Source organism: Ixodes scapularis, unplaced genomic scaffold, assembly GCF_016920785.2.
Source record: "Ixodes scapularis isolate PalLabHiFi unplaced genomic scaffold, ASM1692078v2 PGA_scaffold0__279_contigs__length_252992795, whole genome shotgun sequence".
Lineage (NCBI taxonomy): Eukaryota > Metazoa > Arthropoda > Arachnida > Ixodida > Ixodidae > Ixodes > Ixodes scapularis.
The window spans coordinates 64,418,043-64,444,207 of NW_024609835.1; the positions used below are offsets into that span (position 1 = coordinate 64,418,043).

At 43.7% G+C, this 26,165-nt stretch overlaps 1 protein-coding gene across 1 annotated transcript in view; it reads left to right on the forward strand.

The window, feature by feature from the left end:
* The window catches only part of LOC115323066, a 116,375-nt gene that overhangs the window by 60,921 nt on the left and 29,289 nt on the right, over positions 1–26,165 (forward strand). The window contains exons 4-7 of the mRNA XM_040211139.1: positions 420–577; positions 2,364–2,516; positions 17,317–17,449; positions 20,343–20,497. Of these exons, the coding sequence (XP_040067073.1) occupies positions 420–577; positions 2,364–2,516; positions 17,317–17,449; positions 20,343–20,497 (599 nt within the window). The remainder of the gene's footprint in view (positions 1–419; positions 578–2,363; positions 2,517–17,316; positions 17,450–20,342; positions 20,498–26,165) is intronic.

A 26,165-nucleotide genomic window follows, 5' to 3' on the forward strand; every position in this document is an offset into this window, starting at 1 on the left:
CCACACCTTTTGGGTTCGCTAGGCTCCAGACAATGTTCTGAAATTGCTGACGTCGATCACGAACATCACATAGCACATGAATTACTGACACAATTTTATCGTAAACGTTTTTATTCAATGTGACATTTCAAGTATTATTCAATGTATACGGCACTACGAGGAGCTGTTTCTTGTCAATTACCAATTACATATTTCTTCAAAGTGCGTTCAGGTCCTTGTTAGACACGAGGAAGCGTTAAACATAAAAATATTCGGTTTCCAGAATTGCAGAATTGTCCTCAACATACAGAACATTTCCTTTTACCTTTCGATGGTGCATGAAATTTCCCGGTTTATTCATACGTTATTTAAAATTACCTTGTACTTTCTATTCATTCAAATATAGAAAAAAAAGTAAAACACCATAACAATTATTCCAGACCTTTCTTTTCGATTTCCAAGTGGCGAAGAAAAAATGCCTGTTCATGTTGAGCAAAAAGGCGAATACTATGAAAATCAAACTAGACATGAACACTACATCTTCAAGAATATCCCTTGGTACCAAAAAGACCCGAAATTTTCAGACGATATGTTTCAGGTAAGTTGACTGGGATAATACTTTTAAATTTCGTAGTGATATGAACGGTATTAATTTTTTTTTTCTCCAGCAAAATAACTTCCCGACATCAAGCAAATGAGTATTTTTCTGAAAAATGGCTATCATATAAATGCAATCGTTTAATTCAGTTTTGTCTAAAAATTCATATTATAACGCAATATAATATTAAATAGAAGAACGAGCACTAGCTGTTAGTGTCCGCTAAAATGCGAAATCGCCTTAGTCCTGAGGGGTGCACACAAAGGAATACCATATATTAGAGTAGTCGTATAAGTTATTCACTTTCACTCACTCCGCTCAAATAATCACTCCAAACAAAATAGTGTTTCCTAATATGAACAGTTAACTTTTAATGAATATTGACGCGAGCGGCCGTGGCTGAACGGTTATCGTGCTTGCCTCCCACGCGAAGAGCCAGGATTCGATTCCTGGGAGTGACGCGTCTTTTATTTATCCTGGAATTTAGTGTTCTTCCTGTTTCGCGACCATCGACGCCTGCGACGCTATCCTATTTCTATTCTGTTTTTGGGCACAAGTTCCCCATATTAAACGTTCATTTCTTCCTGTTTATTTATTGTTCTTTTGGTCACCACCCGTGACAATATCGTGCACGAAGTAACGGCGTAAAATCGGAGTTTTTGCATCACACCAATGTACAAACTCCAATTTTATGCCAACAGAACCGAAATTAAGCAAGCAGAAAATTCTGTGGAGACCTACCTTGCACCTTAACAAGACTGAACATCAAAGCAAAAAAAATGTAATAATTATTTTTTTCGTCGTGTTTTTCCACTTGGGAATACACACTGAACCGAGAGTGATAAAAATAATAAAATTTCTCGCAAAAGTAAAATAATTGTGCCACAGGAAAAAAGACCATAAACCCGACCCATTCGGAACACACAAAAATTACAAAATTAGCTAGAAATTAAATTAAGTTCTTATTATGTTAGAGACGGCTACAAAAACAAAATAGAAAAATAACCCAAAGGAAACCAGTAGAAAAGATAGCAACTATTTTAGACGGGTCTGACTAAATTTTACTTAGTGTGGTTATAACCCCATTTTTATTAAATCTGACAAAATAATTTTCGACACATGGACATAGTTGTAAGTGAAACACGTAAGCAATAAATAATTACAGATGCTTATAAATTGCAATGGCAAATACTTAACAGTAGTCGCCTGATGACAATGGTTTTACCTACGCACTGACGAAATCATTACTTTATAATAATCAGCGTCTCAAGTCACCCATAAATGGCTCCTGATTGTAAGTCAACCGCACGCAGTGTTTTTCAATGCGTACCAAATATTGAAAGCGAAAATTAGGATCCTTAGCTTAGGGGTTGCATCCCTGTTACCGTTTTGTACGCATATGACACGTAATAATTTACTTCTGGAGCTTTAAGTTTATGCACAAGAGAAAAACAGATTCTAGAGATTGTTTTAATTTATGACCTATTTTTATTAATTTTTTTTTTTAATTTATACTGCCGGCGTTTTTATATAAACATCATGGCAAAAATGCATACAACAAAATTGACAAAAACAAAACATACCCACGAAATACACGCAAACTAATTGACAAAGAAATGTTTGAGTAACACGTCGTTTAAAATGCTCAGTCATTCCGAAGTAAGAACACTTTTAGGGATATTACTTTTTTATGAACATGATTTGATACCACGTATAATTGCTAAATGTAATTAGAGATGACGCATAAAAAAGCGGAAAATTTGTCTAAACTTTCTTTTTATTTTAGGTACCTAAATCCATGCACTGCAAAAACTACACGGAACTTCATGCAATTCCTGAAATGCCAACCTCGTTTAGTTTCAGTCAAGAGGAGTTTGCATTTACCCTGAATACAACAGGATTTCTGGATGGAGGTTTTTCGCCCCTATCCTTCAAACAAGTTAGTTGAACAAATTATCTTCTGTAAGCAACATCTTTCCATTCAGGAATAATTCTGCGATTTATGTGAAAACCTTAATTTATACTCATTCGCTTATATTTTTATTTACAAAATCTGCATTACCGTAAGGCATTATTTCTGGAGTGGGTTCTTTTTTTTAAATGAGTTCAACAAACGTATCTAATAATTTACAAGAAAAACATTATTTATGCAAACAACTAGAATGTTTCATTTTACGCTTGATTTATTTTTTCTTTATTGTCCAGTAAGAGCTATGGTATCTTTTGTGCGGTGCAATATTGTTGGTGTTTATCGTAACACAATTTAAAATTTACAGAAATAAGGGAGAAGACGCGTTGGCTTGTGAAGCAGATACAATTTCTACAAAATCTGAGTGCGATAAATAACACTATTGCACGCCTGGCTTAAATTTATCAAAATCAAGAAAAATATCTAAATCAAGAAAATAATACATCATTCCTGAACACAAAAATAACGTAATACGACTGAAAGCAGAAGAAAACGATTAACAAAACCTAAGTTTCAAAACTATGCCAGGACATTTTTGAAGATCTGTCAAGAACACATTCTTTCGCAGCCTATATCACTCATTAATAGGGGGGAAAAATTCGGCAAGGACACTTAAGACTGCTTGCGTGTGGGAATGCGAAAGCATTATACTCCCTTTGGTCAAGTGTTTCAATACACTCAGTAAGTGGCGCCACCTCTTCCTTATTGGCTGCGGCGTCACGTTCCCAATAACGCGCGAACTAGGCCACGCCTTTAGTCAGCGAGATGGCTGCTACGTAAAGGCCCGTTCACACAGTTGCGTTCGGAGCGACCACTACGCTTACGAACGAATGCAACCGGTTGGAGCGACAAGTTACCATAGCAACGAAGCGCCAAACGGTCGTTTCGTTCGTGTTCGTTCGCAACGCAAGGAGTTGAGCCGGGCTGAACTTTTTCGTTACGTTCGGGAACGACGGGAGCGACAGACCAATCACAGGTCAAGAAGCTCGGTCGCGCGCGTTGCATGCCGGTCGTTCCAGGCTCCTTCTATTTGCAAACATGGCGTCGGTGCTCGTGGTGATCGTCGGCAGGACGGTGTGGTGAAGGCTCATCGTTCCCCGTAAATGGGCTATCCTTGACTGTGAATTTTCGTCGTGTGTCGTTAGGATAACCCAGCACGTACTAGAAGGGAAGATCCACCTACTTGTGCGGCGATCTCGTGGCGGCACTCTCAAGACAGCAGAAACGCCCGTGCCGTCGTGTTTGTTTACTTCGACTACAGTGGTGCTTTCTTAGCATTTGTGTCCTCAAACATCACCCGGATTTCTTTTTTGGCGCATTCCTTGCCTGTGCTCAAGTTCAAGGTATTACTGGTGCGCACCGTACAATGGATGCGAATTTTTTACTCGTTTTCATCGCCCGAAAAAGGTGATTAGTGTTAGCAATCCTGAACGCTCGCATCGTCTGTCAAATTATATTTCTACGTTGCTATATCGTTGCTAAGATTACATCGTCTTTTATAATCGTAAAAAAGGCGTGTGGCGAGATTTGTACTGTTGGCAAAGTCGTGATCGTCCAAGACGGCGTACTGCATCTTTTTCTTTTTTTAATGCACTACCCTGCAAGCGTATCCTGAAATAAAGAGTAATAAAGCTTGAGGTCATAGAAGACGGTCTGTCTATTTTCTGTTACGCAAGTGAGTGGCAGCGCGTCCCCTTCTTTTTGGAGGCACCGCTGAAACAGCTGACGGCAACGGAGAGGCGGTCGCCGTGCTGCCGACCCGCTGCGCTTGTTGCAGTGGTAGCAGTGGTAGCAGGAGTGTACGCGCGGCGCAGAGCGATCGTTCCGGTCGCTCCGGTCACAACGGACGCAGTCGCGGATAACGGGTTCGTTTTAGATGTCTGAACTAGCCTTTGCACAGCTATTGTAGGCGCACAGCAGATCTTCGTGACTGTACGCCGTAGCCGAACCCTCGGGCTGCTCCGGTGAGGACCCCGCTACCCCGCGTCGGGCACGAAACCGTCCGCCATGTTTGTAAGCGTAGCTGGGTCGCTTCCTATTGGCTAGGAGCAAGAGCTGAAGCTCGTTTCTCATTGGCTGTTGCTTCGTATGGTTGCATGCGGTTGCATGTGTGTGTAAACGTCGCGCACAGTTGTGGTTGAAGTCGCAGCGGTTGCATTCGTTCGTAAGCATAGTGGTCGCTCCGAACGCAAATGTGTGAACGGGCCTTAACGTGTGCAATGACACACCCGCTAGCACACCTTTGGTCAGCCAGAACCGTGGAACCACCGTGGCATCGTCGAAGCGTGCTCGTCTCGCACCCCGGAGGCCTGGGTTCGGTTCCCACCGAGACCGAAATGTACGAAATTTTATTTTAGACATTTGATGTCAATCTGATCATTTTTGACGTGTTTTTACTCTTTGAGCCGTCCGCCATGTTTGGTACCATCGCTCGGTCGCGCCGCCGACGACGCCGGATTTTCGCGTAATGAGGCCCATATAATGCTTTCGCGTTAAAACAAACATCGCTATCAAAGGAATAGTGTAGGATTTTACTTAAGTGATCCGGTCTTTCCGACATGTGAAATGAGGATTAATAGCCTATCCTTATTAAGAGTTTATTGTCATATAAGGTATATATAAAATGACACAAAAATAATTTCTCTGTTCCCTAAGTAACTCCGATTGCAACATGTTTTTCATGCATACTTAAGACTCTCACCCAAATTGGTTGATATTTAATACCAATCTAACACTGTGGTGTCGTTTTTTTGTCTATACCATAAAAACGTATCGTGGAGGTTCCAGATAACCGATATATAAGTGTAAAATACAAAGTTTTCTTTTGTAGTTTTGCTTGAACCCTGCCCAAGATTTTGCCATATCAATTAAAGCATGCTTATATACTTTAAAGCTATCACTCCAACGTAACTCTTCCACTTTAAGTCGTTATATAGCATAACACTATACCAAACTATTTTATATTCTAACCTCAATCGTAGGAAGAAAAAATATTTTTTTCAGTAATCCTCTTGATTATTCACTTTTAAACATGTAAGTAATTGTTCAGTTGTGACACCGTCACAAAATGTTGTCTCGATCACTATACCAAAACATTATATCGTTGAATTTTTTATTAATCAATAAATAATAGAACCATCTGCCAACAAATCTCATATTTGTTTTATGACTTCAATAATATAGTTTTCGTAAATCAGGAAAACCTATGGACCTTGACTAGGGCCTTGAGGATCACAAGAATTCACTGCTGAATAATCAGGGCTTCTTCCCCTTCCATATAACACATTGCTTTTGCTCGATAAGGTAGTCGCTTAGCCATCCCATTACGTTATTATCGAGCGACAGTGAGGTAAGTTTATTAAATAATGAGTCATAGTTTACAAAGTCAAATGCCTTGATAAGAAAAACACAGGGGCTCATATAATATCCCTAAAACGACTTGAAGGCGAAAGCCCAAGTGCCTATGAAATATAGACAACACATGATTTACTTTGTTTCATGCTCTATTTTTACACATTCTCTTTTTTGACATTCCTTTCATTTGTTTTATGTTATTTCCAGATTTCTCGCACATAATTCCTCGTAGTCCTCTTACTGCTCTTTAATTTCTCTTAATTCACTTTACTTCCTCTTAATTCAGTTCGATTCTTCTTAATTCATTTTGATTCCCCTTAGTTCGCTTTATAGTCCTTCTTAATTCCCGTTGATTACTCCTGCTTCCCTTTAATTACTCTTTAACTCCCTTTAATCCCTCTTCAGTATCTTTGATCCCTCTTAATTCGCTTTGCCATCCTTCTTAATTTCATTGCCTCTAATTAGCCTGAGTTGTCACAAAAGAATTGAAACCTTTCGTGGCACCGACGTGTTTTCCCTCAAGGATATTGAAGGTCGACTGAACGATGAGACATATAAGGCTTTCGCCTTAATAAACAATCTAAATATGTTCTAGTGTCAATAGCGCCAGAACGAAACGTTGACACGCACAGCGCTACCGGATGCTTCAGAGCGAAAGACGTGATAATAACGAATAGTTTACGCTCGCGCAAGGGTGCTTAAGGACGGTAGAATAAAATTACTTACAGCAATGACCTGGAATATCTTTAATTCATAATTTTCTGATGCTTCGCATTGTTCCATTATAGAAATAACAAGTATTTCGGTGCATATTTTAAGGAATCACTTTAAATAATGTGGTTAAGATAAAAAGAAACTATTTTCTGTAAAAAACTGCCAGACACGGCGGACATTGCAGAATAACACAGTAATTACCAAAATAATTGCAAAAATTGTACTACATAACTTAATAAGTATTGAAAACATACATATAGTTTCATTGAGACTTTAATCAATCAATCAATCAATCAATGTTTATTTTTCCCTTGTGCTAGCCAACAGCTCGAAAGCCTACTGGGTTGAGCACACATTCTTGAAATACACACAAAATACGGAGTTGACCAAATAAAGAGTTCTGAAAAAAAAACATGCAAGCACTCAAACATGTATATATGCCAATTAAAAACACATGCATCGAACACCTGATTTGCTGAGCGTCATAGAAAATCACTAGAACGGTCCATTATAGGCGGACGTCAAGTATGTGCGAAGCATGACGGTGAACTAAAGTTTTCACTCGAGCTGCAGGCGGAAGGCCGGCGATAGGAAAATGCGACGCGAAAATTATGAATTAGGTAACGGCGGCAGCTTGGTGCAAATTCCCCAGAGTCTGTGCATTATGCGTGTCGATGTATCAACGTACCGAGCACATATCTGCCGCTCGTAAATAGATTAAAACAAAGTTTACATCCCCTACCACCACATCGCCTGAACCTCTTCTGTCTCGGCACTCTCGGTTTTTCAAACTGTTTAGTGTAGCAAATGCTATGTTGATGCTGCTTTTGATATCTGGGGATGTAGAGTCTAATCCTGGCCCCATGACAATTGAACGAAAATTAGATAAGCTGAAAACGGCAGCGGAGGTAAAACTACGAGCTCCGCCTTTTATCAGCAGGATAACCTAAGGAAACTTGACGGGATCAATTCCAGAATTGCTGATCTGAGGTTACATACTTGTCACTACCTTGAAATCTAAGATCAATGAAGTGGCCAACGACGAGGAAACTTCGTTCACTCTTAACATAACTATTGCTGATGTACTGCGTGTCTGCGGGTATGCATTGCCACTTGAGTGTGCTCTCTGAGCATGAACGACATGAGCAATCGAATGCAAAGAAGTAACCTGATAATAAAAGGCTTGCTGGAAATAGAAAACACGAATTCGAATTATAAAAATAATTTAGTGTCCAACTTCATTAAAAAAAAACATTACCCAAAACCTTGATGAAATTGAAAGAGGTCATTATCTTAGTCAAAAAAGGTAGCATCCACCAAGCCAGTTATTATCAAATTTTTCAACACAAAGAGAAATTACGAAGTTCTGAAGAATGCTTCCAAGCTTAAAGCGTATTTTCCGAGAGTCTGGCTCTCTGGGGATTTCTTACCAAAGGTGTTGTTTGCCAGGCAAAAGTTCTGTAAGCTTGCGATCCTATTTTGAGAGCCAAACACCAGATATGAGCTGTCTGTGACAAACTGCGCGTCAGTAGCCAAACGCATGTGTACGAGAGTGAAAGCACTGAGGTTGCCCAGTTGCTACCTCCCAAACGTGAAGGCACACATCCCACTGAGTGACTTATTGATAAAGATTAACTGACTCGTCCACCCCGCCAGACATTATCCCTCATCATGGCGAACTTCCGCAGCTTAGTTCCGAGCAGGATGATTAAGTCGTTTGTATCACTTCGTCGTGCGAGCCAGATATTATTCTCTGTACGGAAACATGGTCGACGATTAATGTCCCGAACAAACAAGTAACCTTAAATAAAAACGACTAACTCTTCTGAAAAGAACGAGATTCTTCGGTGAGAGGATGCGTGCTCACTACCATTAAAAGTAACATCCGCTATATTATCGTTAAATGCGATTCTTTTCTGGTGTAAGTACGATTCCTGCTCTGGATTCGTATGGAATTAGACTTCCGCCACACTTTGATTGGTGTTTGTAACTGCCTTCCAAGTTCAAGCCCTGGTGTCTAAACGATGATTTGTACAGGTGCCTTTAGTACAGTAAGATGTGCTTTCTCAAACATTATCATCATGCTTGCTGAAGATTTTAACGGCCCTGGAATAAATAGCAAAGCAATGCAATCCTATTCGAGTTCTTTCCATTCCGGTCAATCAAGCCAGTTTCTTTGTCTGTTCAAAATGTTTCAACTAACGCAGATAATAAAAGTTCCTGCACGGGGCAATTCAACGCTATATTTGTTTTGGGTTTTTAATCCTGAACATGTGAATTCAACTAACGTTATTGACCAAACAAGTGATGACGCAATTGTTCATGTTGAAACATATTTTACCTTAAGCGACGGAGAAACTACCACCAGCTCATTCATGTTTACGCTCACACTAATGTTCACGCCTTAAACGCGGAACTGGCTTTGTTCTCCACTCCGATCAATACACCATGACTTGCATGCATTGTCCGATAACTTGATTGATATAAAAATGAGATGAAACACAGCGACAGATGAGGTGTTACGTCGGAGCTGCTACTGTGTGGTTTTGCTAAAGTATTTGAAACCATTATGCAAGAATGTCTTTTCTCTCATTTATCTAAGTATCTGACGCTGCAACAACATGGTTTTATTAAAGGGCGCTCTGTCGAAACTAACCTTTGTACTTTTCTACACTACGCAGCCCCGGTCGTTTCAAACCGAGGGCAGGTTGACTCGGTATATTTCGATCTTACAAAGGCTTTCGACAAGGTTGACCATGCTTTGCTTGTACATAAATTGAAACAATATGGTTTCGCCCCTCAACTTTGTGAATGGGTTTATAGTTACTTGTCATCGAGGAAAAATTTTGTTCGAGTTGATACTGTTTTATCTAATCCGTTTTTCCCAACTTCAGGCGTACCCCAGGGGTCAGTGTTGGGGCCACTGTTGTTCCTGGTATTTATAAATGATATTTTAAAGTGTGTAAAGTTTGCTAAAGTGCTTTTATTTGCCGATGACATTAAGTTATTCTCATGTATTTGTTCTGAAAAAGATTGTGATGCGTTACAGTCTGATGTTTCGAGTATTTTGCAATGGTGCTCATCCAACCGTTTGCCTTTGAATATAAACAAAACTAAAGTCATCTCGCTAACTAGACGTAAAAATCCCTTACATTTTAAGTACACGTTGGGAAACTGTATTATTACTCGAACTGATATGATCAGGGACCTCGGGGTGTTAGTCGATTGCAAACTGACGTTCAGTTCTCATGTAACTACTATTTGTGGTACCGGGTTCAAAATGCTTGGTATGATCTCCCGTTTGACTCGGCACTTCCAAGCACCTGAGGCCATATTACGTTTATTTTGTGCTCTGGTCAGGCCCAGGCTCGAATTCGCTTCTGTCGTGTGGAACCATTTAACGGAGACTGAATCTAGACGTATTGAAGCGGTGCAAAGGCGTTTGGTTCGCATAGTCTATGATCGATACTTCCACAGGAGACTTTACTTCGACCACCATTCTCTGCTTAAGATTTTGAATCTCAGCACTTTGGATGACCGAAGGCTTTGCCGAGATGCGGCTTTTCTACAAAAGCTTATCCAGGGTGTAATTGACGTACCTGACCTTTTGGACAGCATAAAGTTACGTGTGCCAACGAAATTCACGCGACAGTGCGACATGTTCTACCCCGACATGCGATTAAAGGAGTCACCAATCTATCGTATTCAGACATCATGCAACCTCCTTGTCCAGCACGATTTTTTTTTCATGCCTTATTTTACCTTTAACACCTGATGTGTATTTTATGTACTTTGTTACGACTGTTTTATTATGCTGACTGTTCTAATATGACTATTGTGGTTTCCATATGTTTGCATGTTTCATAGGAATCTGACTTCTGTGCACCAATGTCAAAACCATTATGGTGTTTTTGGGCACGCAATAAATAAATATCAATATCAATATCAATATCAATATCAATACAAGACGAAGTACACTCTCTTGTGAAGGTTTATGGAAGCAAACAGACTCAGTACCATTTTTCTGGCAATTCGTTTAGAAAATACACCTTTGTACCGGTCAGGTGCATGGCAGCTAGGGCACTAACGCATTTGCTTTCCCCTTACTTCCTTATACATAAGTGATCGAATAAAATCCAATCCGCTTTAACCTTTATTTTAGGACTAACTTAATACCCCATCTATATAAAAAGAAACGTCTATTTGTGAAAGCCAAAAGGAGGTTAACGTCAATGACTGGCCCTCTTATCTCGTATTCTCAAAGCAAAACATTATCGCAGTTAAAAAAAGAAGAAACAAAAAACTAAGAAAGATTTTAGGGTTCCATATTATTACATGTACTTCATACGTAAGTGTTGGAAGGATATCGACCTAGTAGGGATTCTTGTGGTCTCCCTTCTCCGACGGCTGTGATAACGGCCGCGGGTTGGAACGCTCGAGCTCCTTCGCCGTGAACTCCGACCTGTTCGTGAAGCGGAGGATCCCCTGTCTTAGAGGGCCCTCTCTTCACTCTTTTTCGGGGAGGGGGGGGGGGGCGTGGGCTCTGTCTGTTCCCCCGCTTGGATGCGGATCACTGCTGACAGGCGAGGAGGTTTCGCGTCTTGTTTTTCGCGCTTTGGGGTAAAGGACTCGTCCGGTGACCGCGAAAGAGATAGGACGTGCATCGGCGACTTCTCCGATGCTCCCTCGATCTTGGCTCTCCGGCACCCCACCCGGCCCACGTCTGGCAGGTAAGGACCTTTTCTTACCTTGCCGACGCGGGGGGCATTTTGGATGGTGACATTATAGTTATTTTAGAAGAGTGTTCTAATAAATGCTCCTTACTCTGTTACGTGCGTCTTCTCTTCCGCTATATTCGAGATGGCGAGACAAGGTGGTCGATCATTGACACAGACGGAGGTTATTTATCGCACCGACCCGCGGTAATGTAGCCCTAAACGTCGTCTACGTTGCCGCTTAGATGTGGGGAGCGCGCTACTAGGTTTGACGCCTCCTTTGAGATCGCTGCCGCTGTTGAAATATCCCTTTGGTTACTCTGTCGGTACCTCTGTTGGTAACGAAATTCCACAACCTGAGGCGTGCTCGGAATCACCCTGTTTGTAGGAAACAATAATCGTCAAATTAAAGATAGCGAAACTTCAGATTGCGAATTTTTAGCGACAGCGAAACTTCAGATTGCGAATTTTTAGCGACAGCGAAACTTCACACTTGCGAATTCTTAGAGCCGTGTGCCTTGAAACCTCTTAAAATCTCTTGCGACAAGAGAACGCACTCGCGCCGCCTATCGGCGAGCCATGGAACACGTGATGGTCCAATATATCTTATATTTTTTCGCGCATCATTATTTTTTTTTTTTTGCTCGAAACACTTTTGTTTATGTTATAAGCGACCGTTTCTCATAGGTAGTACATACGTTTGACCTCGTAAACACCGCAAAGCATGCGCTCCCGTGAAATTAAGTTCCAGAGTCACCGCATAGATGGCACCAGCATGCCAGGGCGTTTTCTCGTCGTAAGAGATTTTAAGAAGTTTTGAGGAACTCGATTTTAAGAAGTCGCAAATTTGTGAACGGTACTTAACTTTTTTTTTAACATACTCACAGGACAAGCCTTCCCTCTACCTCCGTATCCTGACCACTCTGCTATTACTAAGTTCACCACCGAATTCAGTAACGACGGTACAAGGAAATTAATTGAAACGCTTCTTCTAACAGCGCTCTGAGAGAAGATCGCTTATCAGAAACGTTTCTGACGTTAATAAAATCTTTTCTGTCACCCATTTTTTTTTTTCTTAACTATTTAAAGAAAGCCTTCATTCGGGAAGCGTCCCACTTCCTGTGCGTTCCGCCAAAACCAAAGCTTCCTGTATACTGACAAAGCCTGGAAGATCGCCACGAGAAGCGGCCGCCGAAATTTGAAAGGTGGAGCGGAAAACAACGAATAAGAGGAGAGCCAAATGACTGGCGCCCCGCTGCGGCGAGACTCCGAAGCACACTTAGCGCGATCGAACAAGTATGTTTCGGGTCCTTGCCGCTGCAAAAACTGTGTGCTGACGTCAAGGTTCCCCAAGAAATGGCCCTTTGATGCTCTGTGCTACCAGGTCATCGCACTCCAAATCTGCAACCGGGCACTCTATAGCTCCGTCGTCGAACTGCCAGGCTTTGTGAGTATAACGGAGGCTATGGTTAAGCCCATCTTCAAATCAGGTAACCCATCCGTAGTCTAGTTGGTACATCAGGGTAGCTAAACTCGTCGAGCACAACTTTGTGTCCCAAAGTTGCGGAACGCGCTAATTGGACTCTCGCGACGCTGACGTCGCGCCGAGCGAGGTGTCAATCATTCAAAGCAAAGTTCATCGAGGCGCGCGTGCGGCGCGTGAGGGGCGCGAGGAGCCCGCTGATTGAACGGCTTCGCCGATGACGTAGCGCCCGTTTGTCCCTACATCCCTACGCCAAGCTAAAATTAATGCTTTGCAAATTGTCCCTAGGTGACCTGCTGACGCTCAAAATCCCTCCGAAGTTTGTGTTAAAAAGAAACCTCGTTTGTCGAAGTTGTCGCTGACGTCAAAGTGACGTTTCCGAACTTTGCGAGAGCCGTGGTTTGAGCTCGAGATCTTCGCTTCGGATCGAGGCGAAATTAAACTTTGTCAACATGGCGGTGCGGTACGCTGCGGCCGAGCTTATCTTCCGCCCCCGTCGGCGTCGCTACTGAGACCACTGGGGACGCCTTTCAACTCCCCGACGACGACTTTCGGCGACAGTACCGGCTATCGAAAGCCGTTGTGCGTTGACTCTGCGACGAGCTTCGTTCACCGCCTCAGACCGTGGAACAACAAGTTCTCTGCGCGCTCCGGTTCTTCGGAACCGGTTACTTTCAAGGCATGGTGGCGAGTGACGAGCACCTGTCAGTCTCCCACATGACTGTGAACCGGGCTGTCAGAGTTTTTTCGGCTGCCATCGCTTTTTTTTATTTATTTTTTTCTGTAATATCCGAAGAGGTACTAATAAGTTGATATACAATTCAGAATGTTGTAAAACAAACAAGAACCGGGGTAATTCTTGGGTAGGGTTGAGTCTCCCGGCAGCCGGCAGAATTATTTCCCCGAAATTCTACTGGCAGTCGTCACTCATTGGCGGTCAAATCAGTTCATCGAACGACGTGTCATCGACAGATCGTTTCATCGGCACGCGATGTAATCACATGAAAGAGATTGTCTTCCGTTATAGGTATATACACATTAAGCATTTTCCCACCTTTAAACATGTAAGTGGGGTGTCCCATAACTAACACCCTAATAAGTGTAGCGATGGACCTTATAAAAAAATGTAAACTTCACACCTTTAAAAATGGGTGATTTTTTAAACACGTTTCTTAAAACGTATGATAATGCCTACACCTTTTTATAAAGATGTAAAACTACAATACCCCTTCTCGTCAGGCACGTAGCCAAAGGGAGGGGGGGGGGCATAAAGCCTGGCCTTCCCGCCCCCCCCCCCCCCCCCCCCCGAAATTTTCCATTTTGCTGGGGCCTCCTCTCCTCCCTCCCCCTCATAGAGCACTTTGTCATCGGCGCCCCCCCCCTTCCCCCCCCCCCCTTTAAACGAAAATCTGGCTACGTGCCTGCTTCTCCTCAAGGTGTAATTACCACAGTACAGTTCTTTTTTGGGGTGTACACAGTGGCCCGGGACCCATTAATATGACTGAACAAATAATTTACACAAACTAGTCGCCGAAACAGCACGTTGCTTCTTGGCGAGTGTCGAGGCAATAGGGAATTTTCGTAGACCGGTCTGCCCCCTCCGCTAAGCGTTCCGCAACGAAGAAGTTGCTACTGCGCCTGCGCGCCGATAGCCTTGACTGTGGAGTTCCCGCTATCGTAGCCGGTTGCGGAGGGCCCTTGCGGGACGGCGAAAACGATCTACGAAAACTCCCTAATATCGTCCAAAAACCGGCTTCAATATTGGCCGGATGTACGGTTTTGCGCCTCGTCCCTACATCCGGCAGGTATGGGAGTACCGATGCAAATAAACGATTTATGTCTAATAGCACTGGCACCACTGATTTCTTAGGAGGCTAGATCGTGGATAGAGGCCTGTATTGCTGGGGTCGAGCGGCACCACCGGCAGTCGTCGCTTGACACAACTCAATTTTATTACGTTAGTAAATTGTTCTCTACCATGAAACTTCTATCATGTTTCCGCAAATAACAGTTAATATTGTGGGCAAGAATATTAAACGCGTTAGAATACCAATCTTGTTTAACTAAATGTTGTGTTGTTGAGAATCCAGGGCTACTTTGTTGGGCGTTAACTGTCATGTGTTTAATGAGACAAGGGCTACCGAGAGTTATTGTGGAGTCATCCGTGATTTCGGAGTCATCAAAGCTCAGCAAACGATAATTTAGAATGCCTTTACTAGGGATTTTCGCATCGTTTTGACCGCTTGTACATAGTGCTTCATGGTGAAAGCTTTTTCTTTGAACTCCTGTGAGGGCTTCCGTGACAAACTGAAACTCGGAGCGTGCCGTTCAGTCGCTCGACGTGCCATTTATTTAGCAACCGAAGCAAGCGACGTCGGTAAAGTCAATCGTGCTCCGGCCAATTTTTTTTTAAATCGATGTTCAAACGCTTGACGAATGTCTATTTGATCTCCAAGAACCCGACATAATCATCGCAGCACATCATAAAATGCTCGCCCTCGAGCACCGCGTACAAGCTTCCAATTTTTGCATGTTTCTTCCTTAGACTTGCGTGAATTGCCTCATGGTGTAAAAGGCTAAAGCAACAAGGACGAAAATGAAGGGAGAACTAGACAGGACGCGGCATATTGCCTGTCGTCAAGTAATGGCCGCCGGTGAGGCCAGTGACGGGCTCCCAATTCGCGATACAGACTTGCACTGTGAGAGTTCTAATGCATTACACCCACCGAGTGCTGCACGGAGAACAGGCCCCGAACGAACTTGCCAAATGCACCCAGTGCAGACTGATGCTGTCGCCATAGATGTTGTAGAAAAGTACCGACCTCAAACCGAAACTAGCGCCTTTTTGTTCGACGTGATGGGTGGGAATGCGAGAGTGCAGTCGCTGTCATCGTTTAAACGTTGGTTGCTGCAACGTGGAACTTACATTTGCGATGACTTCCACTTAAGCAACTCGGCAGTCAGAGATATTTACAGACGGCGTAAGTTTCCGAAACCAGTTGACTACAAAACAGCATACGCTTGAGGAAATTGATGGCACTGTACGCGCAAGAGCTTGCTTCGTTTTAAGCATAATATTATGAGTGAATAACTGAAAGGATACGGCTTAAATCTAGTTCTTTGGAACAGCTAGCAATACGTTTCGTAAGACTTTTTATTTCCCTGGCATTGAGAACGAGAGCTTTCTCAAAACAAAATATGACGGGGCGAGATAGCTGCCATTCATATATGACTTTGCTTGAGTCTCGGGCAACGTCTCCATGTTTAGCCTTCCCAGACGCTGAGTAAATGCGTCGCAGGTTTCTGCTGTGGCAGCTATGTCGAAAAATGTTGCACTTTTCACCCATACACAAATGATGCTAGATCTCGTGGCCCCTGTGGTTGTTCTGGGGCTTTCATTGCACACTGGTAGGTTTCAGCGTCTGTACGGCTACAATACGACTCAAATTTCGCGAATAAAAGACGGGCCGTCGATTCCTCCCTTCGTGAAATATCAGACGCTTACAATTCAAGCTCGCGTTTGAGTTTGTGGCCCGCGGGACGCGATTTCGAGCAGAAAACCAACTTTTTCTTTCAGTTCCGCTGTGCGAATGCCTCATCGTAGCAGACGAACTCTCGTCGTCTGCTCTCGCTCCTCGCCTGGGCGAGGCATGACGGGATTGTCGGCGCTAGAGAGCCCAAAGACGACGTACAGCGAGCGGCGTGAACGCTCGCCTCCCCGCGCTGTCTCGTGCTCTCGTGCATCGCCTAGGGATCGCGGGGGATTTTTCGTCAAAAGTTGTGAAGTTGAGCGCGCGCAGGGAGGAGGAAACTTTGCGGCGTTCTTTTGGTCACTCCCCCCGCTACGTCAAAAAGCGAAGAATGTTTTGCTCCACGAGTTTAGCTACCCAGTAGTCTAATTGGTATATCAGCTTTTTCTAGGTTCTTGTCGTGCTGCTTCCAATGGGGAAAATCTAAACAAGGTTTATAGTTGCAATAAATACAATACAATAACTTTATTTCGCATCAGTTCATAAAAGGGGAGAACGGGAAAATATCTGTGGAACAGCATGACGGTTTCTGGCCCCCTATATTAGCACACAAACAGCAGCTCGAAATCAAAACAATGAAAAAACACTTTTATTTGATATTTTCGGGGCAAAATACAGCTCTTTTGTAACATGTGGCCCCTCTCTTCTTTTAAATTCTTTGTATTAACCAGTCTGCGTTTAAGCAGCTGGCTCTATAGGTGCTTAAAACCAGTTCAAATTCTTTTTTACGTTTTTCGGATAGTTATTACACCTGAATCTAGAAACACGATTTCGTACAAATGTACAAATGTAACTGTAATACAATAACGATTATAATTAAATATTTACCGACGCACCCTTTAACCAGGGGTGAAAATCAACCAAAACTTACGCAAGTGTTTTATAAAATTTTGTTGATAACCACAAAAAACATCCTCGTAATTTTTATGATTTTTATTTCATTTTGAGGCCTGGCGGTTGCCTTTTTCTTTCAGTTTTGGTATTCGGACAACCTCACACTTGTGAGAGTTGACATGAGGCCATCTGAAGAAGACAAGAAAGGACCTATTTTGAATAAAGCTACAGGAATAAATGGCCGTGTTTCAGTCGTCATGGATTTCAAATACGGTAAAAGACATATTGCAATTGTTTTTATTTGACGTTAATAAAGCACATTGATCTAAAATTATCTTAAATTAGCGTCTACCATAATTTAGAGGTTATAAAAAAACAAGACAGGTCCGACTTAAGACGCGAGAATGATTCGAAAGCGTCTATAATGGATAATAGGACAGAGGCGAGCCGCCAGTGAAAACTGCAGTTTGGTCGTAGTAACATGTGTTTCTTGGTCCGCGGACGGATGCGCCTCGCAGGTCAAAGGTCCAATGTCACAGGTCACTTTCGGTAATAGACGTGTCTTGTCGCTACCCTTCCGCGTGTCACTAGAAACACATAGGCGACCTCAAGCAGTATTCTAGATGTAAATATATATAATAGGTTCTTCCAAGATTTCAAACGATAGATATTTTTGGACCACTAAGGGAACATTTTTTGCGAATATCAGCACCACGCATGCAAATGAGCAATGCACTCATACTGCCTTCTCTGGAGCCTTATCAGATTCCGCGAATATTTTATGCTATAATAACTACAACAAATGGTTTTTAGGGAATTGAAGTTTTTTCATTACATTTTAGGTACATCACGTTTTGGTAGTTCATACTCCATTGCGAGAAATGAAAGTCCTCATTTGACACAAGTCTGTCGGAATCGGAGAAAAATAATATAGACCCTTTCAGGGCAACCTTTCATGGGCACCGCCATCTGGACGTCACGTGACCCTGCCGCCATAGCCGACCTTCAGTTTCTCCCCGTTGCTCCGCGTTGTGTGCTGCACCGGATACCACCGGAGCTTTGTTTTCGTGTTCTTTTACGTTTCGGGTTGAAATCTTGTGTTTTCTTTAGGTCGTTTTGATATTTCGGGCTTTCATTCAATCATTTCATATCTATATTTCAACATAGCTCTTGTATTTTCTTATTTATGGAATGGAATCGGACAGCGAACGGATCAACGACACAAGATTATAGCCTAAGCTTCAGAGACCATGTAAGTTCATCACATACATTCGTTTTTGTCGCTAATAAAGGGCAGTCAACACCATTGCGACATACGAAAATTTCAACTGACGCAGTTAGGCTCTCGCAGTCGTGCTTCTCGCTGCAAGTGCGCGCTTGTTTCCGTAAAACCGAACCGCATGTAAACGATTTAACGTGCGACGAGTCGAGCGACGGCGACAACGACGGGGAGTCATCGACGAGCAACGGAGATTTCTCACTGTCGGCCGTCGCGTCGCTCGGTTTTCGAATTTCTAGAGAACGTAGCGCTCACCGTCTTCGTCGCTTGCTCCCGTCGCTTCCATGCGGTTTGCCTCGTTGCGCGACTGACCGAGCGACAGCGAAGCGGGTCGCCGTCGCTTGTCTCGTTGCTCGCCAAATCGCTTGCATGCGCTTTATACTTAATTTCGATGCACACAGCATTGAACCATTAACGCCTCGATATTAAGTGTTTAGCGCATGCAAGCGATTTTGGGGAGCAACGAGACAAGCGACGGCGACCCGCTTCGCTGTCGCTCGGTCAGTCCCGCGATGAGGCAAACCGCATGGAAGCGACGGGAGCAAGTGACGAAGACGGTGAGCTCTAAGTTCCCTAGGAATTCGAAAACCGAGCGACGCGACGGGCGACAGTGAGAAATCTCCGTTGCTCGTCGATGACTGCCGTCGTTGTCGCCGTCGCTCGGCTCGTCGCACGCTAAATCGTTTATATGCGGTTCGGCTTTACGGAAACAAGCGCGCACATGCAGCGAGAAGCACGACTGCGAGATCCTTACTGCGTCAGTTGAAATTTGCATGGGCCGCAATGGTGTTGACTACCCTTTATTAGCGACAAAAACCTAAAAATTTGATGAAATTACATGGTCTCTGAAGCCTAGGCCACAATCTTGTATGGTCGGTCCATTCGCTGTCCGATTCCATTCCATAAATAAGAAAATACAAGAGCTATGTTGAAATGCACATATTAAATGATTAAGTGAAATCCCGAATTATCGAAAAGACCTAAAGAAAACACGATTGCAACGCTGAACGTAAAGAACACGAAAACAAAGCTCCGGTGGTGGCAGGTGCAGCACACAACGCGGAGCAACGGCGATGAACTGAAGGTCGGCTATGGCGGCCCGGAAAGCGCGCGGAGGGCGTGCCGACTGGTGGTAGCTCGGGCAACTGACTCGCTAAAAGCGTCTATAAGAAAGACCTCCAACCTAGCCGAAATTTAAAAGACCCAATGTTATTTAGTCGTGAGCCACTAGAACACCGTATAGACATCCATGCTTATGTCCCCTTAGTGTTTCGCCTAAAGACTGGTATCTCAAACTAGGTTCCCAGGTACCCACATATCCCCCAGGGGCCCTATGCTTCACGGCGGAACTAAGCGGGACCAAGAGACATCGTCGTCTGTGGTGGTTGGTCAGCGCCGCGGCGCTCACCAATTGCAGCAGACGGCGTTGTCCCGGTCCCGCTTGGTCGCGCTTAGTTCCGCCGTGAAGCATAGGGCAACTGAGCTCCTATGGGGGGTCCCCGAGCTCGCAAATTTACTCGGCTGCTTCCCAAGTTGTCTAGAAAAAGGACGCTTAGTGTTTTTAATTCTTCACTGCTCTTGGTTTGTTGCCCAAACATGTCGCTAGTTTTGTTGACATCCGATATACGGGTACTGCATGCGTAGCGTCAACCCAACCCAATAAAGTCTATTTATGTAGATTGTTTTTGTCAAATTCACGATCGGTTCTAGGAACTAGTAACTATGAATATTGCAACAACCAAACATAGTCGTTGCAGGCGATAAAAAAATGTCTGAGTACGATAGACCGTAAAGCATGCAATGCTATTTCAGTCATGCTACGAGATATCTTGACGTTGAATTTTTATGGTTTGATGCCACTGATCTAAACATCTTTGCCCTCCCTAGATCATGTATTTCTGGCACATTCTGCGAACGATGAATGCCTTATTTCGGAGGTGGAGAAGGATTTTTTTCTCTGCTCTAAAGAGGACACAAAATGTAACAAAATTAATCGGGATGATCTCTTTGGAATTTCAGCAGACTTATCATACAAGGGAAAGGTGAAATATTGACATATATTTCTATTTCTTATGTTTTTACGAGTATAATTTAGTCCAAATAGTCACAATCTGTTCTGACTAGGATTTCTCCGTTCAAGAAGGACCCCTATGATTGATTTTGAAACAAGGAGCAGTTACTTTTTGGTTAAGTGATCCCTGACGTTTTCTCACTGCTGCAAATCAAGTACTCATCACGGGCCTATATGCTCAGTAAAATTAACCACCAAGTTTATATATCCACTATTGCTTTCAGATTTCAATTATCGCACAACACTCAAGAGAAAATTATGAATAGTAACGTAAGAGACAATAATTTAGCACGGACGTTTTGCCGCTAAGTGTAGCAGAAAAATTTTCCCGCTTCGTTTCCCTAACCGATTCTGCCTAACTGATGGAATCGCATTGATGGAATCATTTTTCTGGTAAATCTATACATGGTGACATTATAGTGTCACGGTTTCATAAGACGTCAGTGTCACCTGAACACAATCAAGTTGCCACTTATACCTCACGTGCTTTTCTCACATGGTCACGTGACCACTTTTAACAAATTGAATTTTTCTGCTAAGCTTAGCTACTTAACCATGACTGCGATCACACGCCCCAAAATTCATTGCGATCTACTACTTCATATCGAATGGAAATTAGTAAAAACAATTTGTTTCAGCTTCGGCAGTGTCTGCTGCAGCCGGCATTTTGCAGGTATACCACAGCTCCCAACATAAAACAGATTTTAGAAAAGGGTCTATATCGAACTGTTTTAGTCACGTGGCTCTGGAAAGCGTCAAAGTTCAGCGAAGGTGTCTTCATGCGCTCTATTCCGACAACCTGTGTTCGACTATTACATAACATGGCTTTCGTGGTACGTCCCAGAACTTCGAAAGTTCCGTCGTAAGATGGTGTCAAACTCTTCATCAAACCCTCCTTACGTAGAAAGGCATGCGCGCACGCTGTTAACTTTTGGCTGTAAAAGATACTTCGAGAGCTCAAAAACCGAGGTGATGTGGTTGCATATGCTGGTAGATTTGCCGCAAGTTTTTGAAGTACCGGGTGAGTCAAAGGGATCGATGGCGGTTTCAAGGGTCTGCATGAATCGCTTTCTTAACTTATCGCGCTAGCATTTAGTACAGGGACGCTGGAAGGTGGTGCATTTATTAATTGGGAGCAAAAATACATTAAACTTTCTGAGTCAAGAGAAAGAAAATAACTGTTTTTGTGTGCGGAAAGGTTATTGCTAAGCGTTCTTTCTCAAAATCATCAGGAAATCCTTTTGGGCTATGATGCCTTTATTACGACTAAAGACTGGTTAAATGGAAAGACAACAAAATTAGCTCACTTTTTCTTCACTTCATTCGGCCTCTATAAGCGCCACAGGGACACAAAATATTTGTAAGTTTACATGCAAAGCATAGGAAAACCAGTTTTATTTTCTTCGTAATTTACTCAGGTGAGGCAGTACTTCCACAATTTTAGCGAAAGCTTCCACCACCTTCGGGCACCTCTGTGGTAAATCCTAACGCAATGTGTTTAGAAACCGATTTATGCGGTCTCTTCAAACAGCCATCTATCCCTTTTACTCACGGGGAACATCTCTGGGGAAAGATAAGCCGATGATTCCAGTCTCGGAGAAGTCTCTAAACCAACGAAGCGGTATACCATACACTAACTCTGCGGAGGTGCAGTTATGATTTTGCTTGAACGTGGGCCGAATGCTAAGTAGAAGAAAATGTAGATGATTGACCCGATTAAGGCGGCCGTTTCCTGTCGTGATTGCCTCCTTAAGGCCAACGCACATATCGCTCTTTCCACTTTTCCTTACTCCACCTTTTCCCATATCCTCTCCACCTTTTGACTTGTCCCAACTTGGCTTCCTTCATAGTTTAGGCGAGGAGGGTGCGAACAGGATTATCGTCCCTGCAGAAGACCGAGATTGTACAGTTAGCACGGAATGAAACCCGAACGCCTGAACGCGTGGCTATCGACACAGGGTGCTCCACCTGAAGGGCCCCTCAGAACTAATAAAAATGCGCCGGGGTGCAAGGGTGCGGTTCCTACTTAGATGTGCTCGACTCTCGCGCGGCGCGTCTGAGACTTTTGTGTTTCACCAGTGGCGCGCTGCAAGCGCCGTCGCTCAGGGCGCTTTCGCGTCGCCGCATTTTCGCCCAGTCGAAACCTGCGGCTTGCGCATAGAGCGAGAAGTTCGATGCTAGGAGCAGCAAGCTGCTTGCGCGCACGCCAGCGGAGCACGCCCCTGGTGTCTTCTCCTGGCGTGCGCAGTTTTTATTATTTGCTATACGTATCTTAATTTTATAATTAGCAGTACTCATAGCAAAAGAGCGCGACATACGAGAGAGAAGAACAAGTTGGGACACATGACGAGTGCTGACAGCCAACTGAAGGTTGCGACTAAAATATTTTGTATATAATATATGAGCACATCCATACGTCCACTCCCAGAGCTCGTCCATAAACCTCTCGTGTTCTTCAGGCTCGCATGCCTCGCTGCGAATGCCATAACGCAGGTATACTAACTCGCGCACTCAGCAAAACCTTTCTTTAATCGTAGAGACTTGAGCCTTGAACAATACGTCACTCTGTGCAGATTCTGGTCCGACCTGTCCAGTGCACCCATTAATTATCGCTTTGTGTATCGGATGCCCAGCGGTATCTCTTCAGCGCTATCATCAATTATCACTTTGAGTGTCGCAAGGGGGAAATGAAAGTTGAAACATTTGGTGCACTGAACACCCGTAGTGCTTGATGACATGTCACCAGAGCCACGCGGAGGATTCGGTGAACAACGTGCCACGCGCGGTTTCCCAGAAATAGTGAAACGTTATAGACGCGAAATAAAATTCGTTTATCGGCAGAACCATACTCTTGATAGAAAACAAATGCTGCAAAAGACCGACGCGGAGGACTTGATTTTTATAAGCAATGCGCATGCTTTCGTGCGAGTATATCAGTCTATTCTCATAAAAATTGAGGAATTACTCGCTGACGCTCACTTTGGTAACCACCGATATGCCCGGCGTATCAATTCCAGGGCGGAAAAAATTTATCACTCTGTCTAAGCAGGGCCTATCGCAGAAAGGCTAAGTGACCGCCCGGTGTCCACCAGGCAACAGTGCGGCTACACAAAATAACTCCGAGTGACGGCGCTTACGGCGCTTACAGCGCTCCACCGACGAAGCAGGAAGTCCCAGACGCGCCGCGCGAGAGTCGAGTACATCTAAGTAGGGCCTGCACCTTTGCACCCCGGAGCATTTTCACTAGTTCTCAGTGGCTCTCCAGGTGGAGCAGCCTGTTTCGATGGCGACGCGTTCCGGCGGTCGGGTTTCATTCCGTGCTGACTTTACGTCGGTTTTAAGCTTAAAGTGTGAACCATCGAACCTGACATTTGCCGATGGGTGGTATGCGGCTTTGTTGACATGGTGGGTGTCGTGTTCCGATAGACGACGCTCTGTAGAAGTTGTTGGCGTCATTTCACAGCGATGGCAGTATAAAACGGCGCGGCGCACGCGAATACGCTTCATGGTCGTCAAATGTTGTATCTGCTGAAACGCAGCGCTTAATATCATTTGGCCAAAGCCCGCTTTCTTGTAAATAGCGCGTTGGTGTATATTCTTTCCTGAAGCATACATTGAAAGGTATTCATTTTTGTTAAACATATTTTTTTAGCACAGAACGTTTATTGAAACCCACAAAGTGCGGAAGTAAGCTGAAATAATAAAGTGATTTCTTTCTTTATTGAATAATGGAGACAAATACGTACCACAATGGTTACTCTTACGAAAATGGCATATCTGGACTTACATGAAATATATATATGGTTTTATACAAAAATTGGCCATAACTGGCCATATAAAGCTATCAGTTTATGTAAGGCATATCTGTCCAGATATGCCCAATTTTTTATATATCCATATCTCGGTCTGCCCAAAGAGGGGTATTCGCGACTCCAGCAAAACGGACGCCGCCAAGCGGGAAAACCGGGAACCAGTCGGTCCAGGTCGCTCCGCGCCCCGCCGCGTCTCTGATGGCTTTCGCGGACACGTGCTGTCGGCGCGGGGGCGAGCAATGTTTGACGAAGGTCCGAAAATTTCTTAAGTCTGCCTGAGTGTTCATTAGTGTGGTGAAGCCTCAGTAGATTGTTTCTTTCCATCACGTGTTTGAAAGCCCGTTTACTCCACAACACACGGTCGCGTGCTTTCAATTTTTTGGATAAGGAGGAATCACGGAAAAACGTTTTGATTTCTCGTCTGTCTCTAATCATATTCAAAGTGACGACTGCTTGGTAACTGATAAGTGGTTTCTTTATAAGGATGTAGAACAGTGGACTGAGGTCGACAGACGAAGTGTTTCGCTGGAGGGAACACCAATGTTGCAGTCAACGTTACTGAAACACTCAGTTGGGAAACTCCCATAGCGACAGCTTCCAAAGAATGGCCCCAATCTGTCTCCGAGCACCGAGCTAATGACGAACACAACGCCACCATTTCTCCCGCAGAGGCCCTTCGAGGAACTGCACGTGGCTTCTAATTCGGCTTTAAGAACAGATACTGCGGAAGAGGTTACAGGGGTGCCACCCCCGTCTTCCCGGCGGACGCGCCGCGATCAACTACCGAAGTTAAAATGCACCTAGGACGGGACGCGCTACCTGAAAGGCCCGCTGAGGCATGGTTGTATAAAAACAATATTAATTGTGCCGCAAAACCCTGCAAACTAAAGATTTAAAAAAAAAACATAACGCGCCCCTCTTTTTGTACTAAACTCCAATAAATTTCATACAAAAAGAGTCTTTTTCGTTTGTTTTTACGCAAAAACAGGCTTTCAAAAAGCTCAAGGTGACCACAGTACAGACAAATGATAAAGAGTGGCGCTGTTGTCGCATTTAGCTTGGTCTCGGTGGACGCCAGCGGCCCAGGTTTCGACGGCGAGTTTCTCAACTGAGTGTTTTAGTAACGTTGGTTGCAGTCAAGTGAATGGGAAGGTTCGATAGCTGCTTTCCTTGAGTTTGGTTGTGCTCGATTAGCTTCAGGTTAATTTAGCTACTAACGCCGGCCGGTGCGTTGGCTATTCATCTTGGCGGCTTTTCGCCGAAAAAGACCAGATTGAAGGAGTTGGGCTAATTTTGCAATTACTTGATTCGGAAAACCTGCTCGCTGCATATAATTAATGAGGAAAATTATCTGTTTTCAAAAGGTGGGGGACGCGTCTCGCAAAGTTAGAAGCTGTCACGTCATTAGGATTTATCGTGCCTCCAATATTTATATTATAACCCCTGTCGAAGCCAGCAGCAATATACGTCTACATTGCTCAGGTTGACCGGCCACAAAAAATACTAATTTTATCCGTTCAGGATTCGGAGTCAAGTTCAATGCAGGGAGGTCTGAGTGAATCTCCGATGAGGACTCTCCTCAGTTTGTCCGCATTCGTCTCCGTTCTACCGGCTAGAACCATTTGGCTAAGCTTGAGCAGTATCTCTCTGTCTGTCCAATATACTTTCATTCAGCAGTTCACCTAATAGTTAGTTAACTAAGTTCATATTTCAACTCGAAGAATATACTAATATCGCTTTAGTGGGACCCCCCCCCCCCCCCCATAGTACGTAATATAATACATAATCCGCATATTCGTCAAAATGACTTCTCGATTGCTACTAAAA